Source organism: Oryctolagus cuniculus, chromosome 11, assembly GCF_051225735.1.
Source record: "Oryctolagus cuniculus isolate XC-2025 breed Fujian yellow rabbit chromosome 11, ASM5122573v1, whole genome shotgun sequence".
NCBI lineage: Eukaryota > Metazoa > Chordata > Mammalia > Lagomorpha > Leporidae > Oryctolagus > Oryctolagus cuniculus.
Window position 1 is genome coordinate 54,359,305 of NC_142877.1, and position 1,125 is coordinate 54,360,429.

Consider the following 1,125-nt stretch of genomic DNA (forward strand, 5'->3'; position numbering starts at 1 on the left):
CCAATCCGAAGGCTGGAACCAGGAGCCTCCTCCAGGTCTCCCATGTGGGTGCAGGGGCCCAAGGACCTGGGCCACCCTCCACTGTGTTCCCAGGCCACAGCAGAGAGCTGGATCGGAAGTGGAGCAGTCGGGACCCGAACCGGCACCCATATGGGATGCCAGTGCTCCAGGCCAGGGCGTTAACCCTGCACCACTGCGCCGGCCCCAGCTCTGTAACTGCTGATCGGTTATTTTTCTCTTCTGCAGGATGGCGATTGCCATCTTTATCCTGAGGCTGGTTGTCTGCGCTCTGGCATCTCCCATGTATGTGCTACACTTCCTGGGCGTGTGGAACTGGTTCTGCAAAAGATGGTTCCCCTACTTCATGGTGAAGTTTTCTGTGATATACAATGAACAGATGGCAAGCAAGAAGCGGGAGCTCTTCAGTACCCTGCAGGAGTTTGCAGGCCCCTCTGGGAAGCTGTCCCTGCTGGAGGTGGGCTGTGGCACCGGGACCAACTTCAAGTTCTACCCACCGGGATGCAGGGTGACCTGTGTTGACCCCAACCCCAACTTTGAGAAGTTCTTGATCAAAAGCGTTGCCGAGAACCGGCATCTGCAGTTCGAGCAGTTTGTGGTGGCCCCTGGGGAAAACATGCATCAGGTGGCCGATGGCTCTGTGGATGTGGTGGTCTGTACCCTGGTGCTGTGCTCCGTGAAGAACCAGGAGCAGATCCTCCGCGAGGTGTGCAGGGTGCTGAGGCCGGTGAGTGCGCTTTCCTCCTGGGAATGGGATCACATGCAGGGGAGGAATCACTTTTCATTTACACCTCCTAGAAAGTCTCCAATTCTTTATCCTTGCATCTAATTTTCACATAGCACTTTTCTTTAATTAATTAATTTATTTTTTAATTAATTTGGTTTTTTTTTTTTTTTTTTTACAAGCAGAGTTAGACTTTGAGAGAGAGAGAAAGAGAGAAAGGTCTTCCTTCTGTTGGTTCACCCCCCAAATGACTGCTATGGCCAGCGCACTGAGCCGATCCAAAGCCAGCAGCCAGGTGCTTCCTCCTGGTCTCCCATGTGGATGCAGGGCCCAAGCACCTGGGCCATCCTCCACTGCCTTCCTGGGCCACAGCTGAGAGCTGG

The 1,125-nt window shown here is 53.8% G+C and overlaps 1 protein-coding gene across 1 annotated transcript; it reads left to right on the forward strand.

The window, feature by feature from the left end:
* The first annotated feature begins 211 nt into the window (after positions 1-211).
* On the forward strand, positions 212-848 carry LOC100346006 (thiol S-methyltransferase TMT1A). The gene has a single exon (XM_070052239.2). It carries the CDS (start codon positions 248-250, stop codon positions 845-847), a length of 600 nt encoding a protein of 199 aa, XP_069908340.2. The 5' UTR covers positions 212-247; the 3' UTR covers position 848.
* The last annotated feature ends 277 nt before the right edge of the window (positions 849-1,125 follow it).

What these genes read in the sequence shown, in the direction of transcription:
- LOC100346006 (XM_070052239.2), top strand. Translation starts at nt 248, where the DNA reads ATGGCGATTGCCATCTTTATCCTGAGGCTGGTTGTCTGCGCTCTGGCA.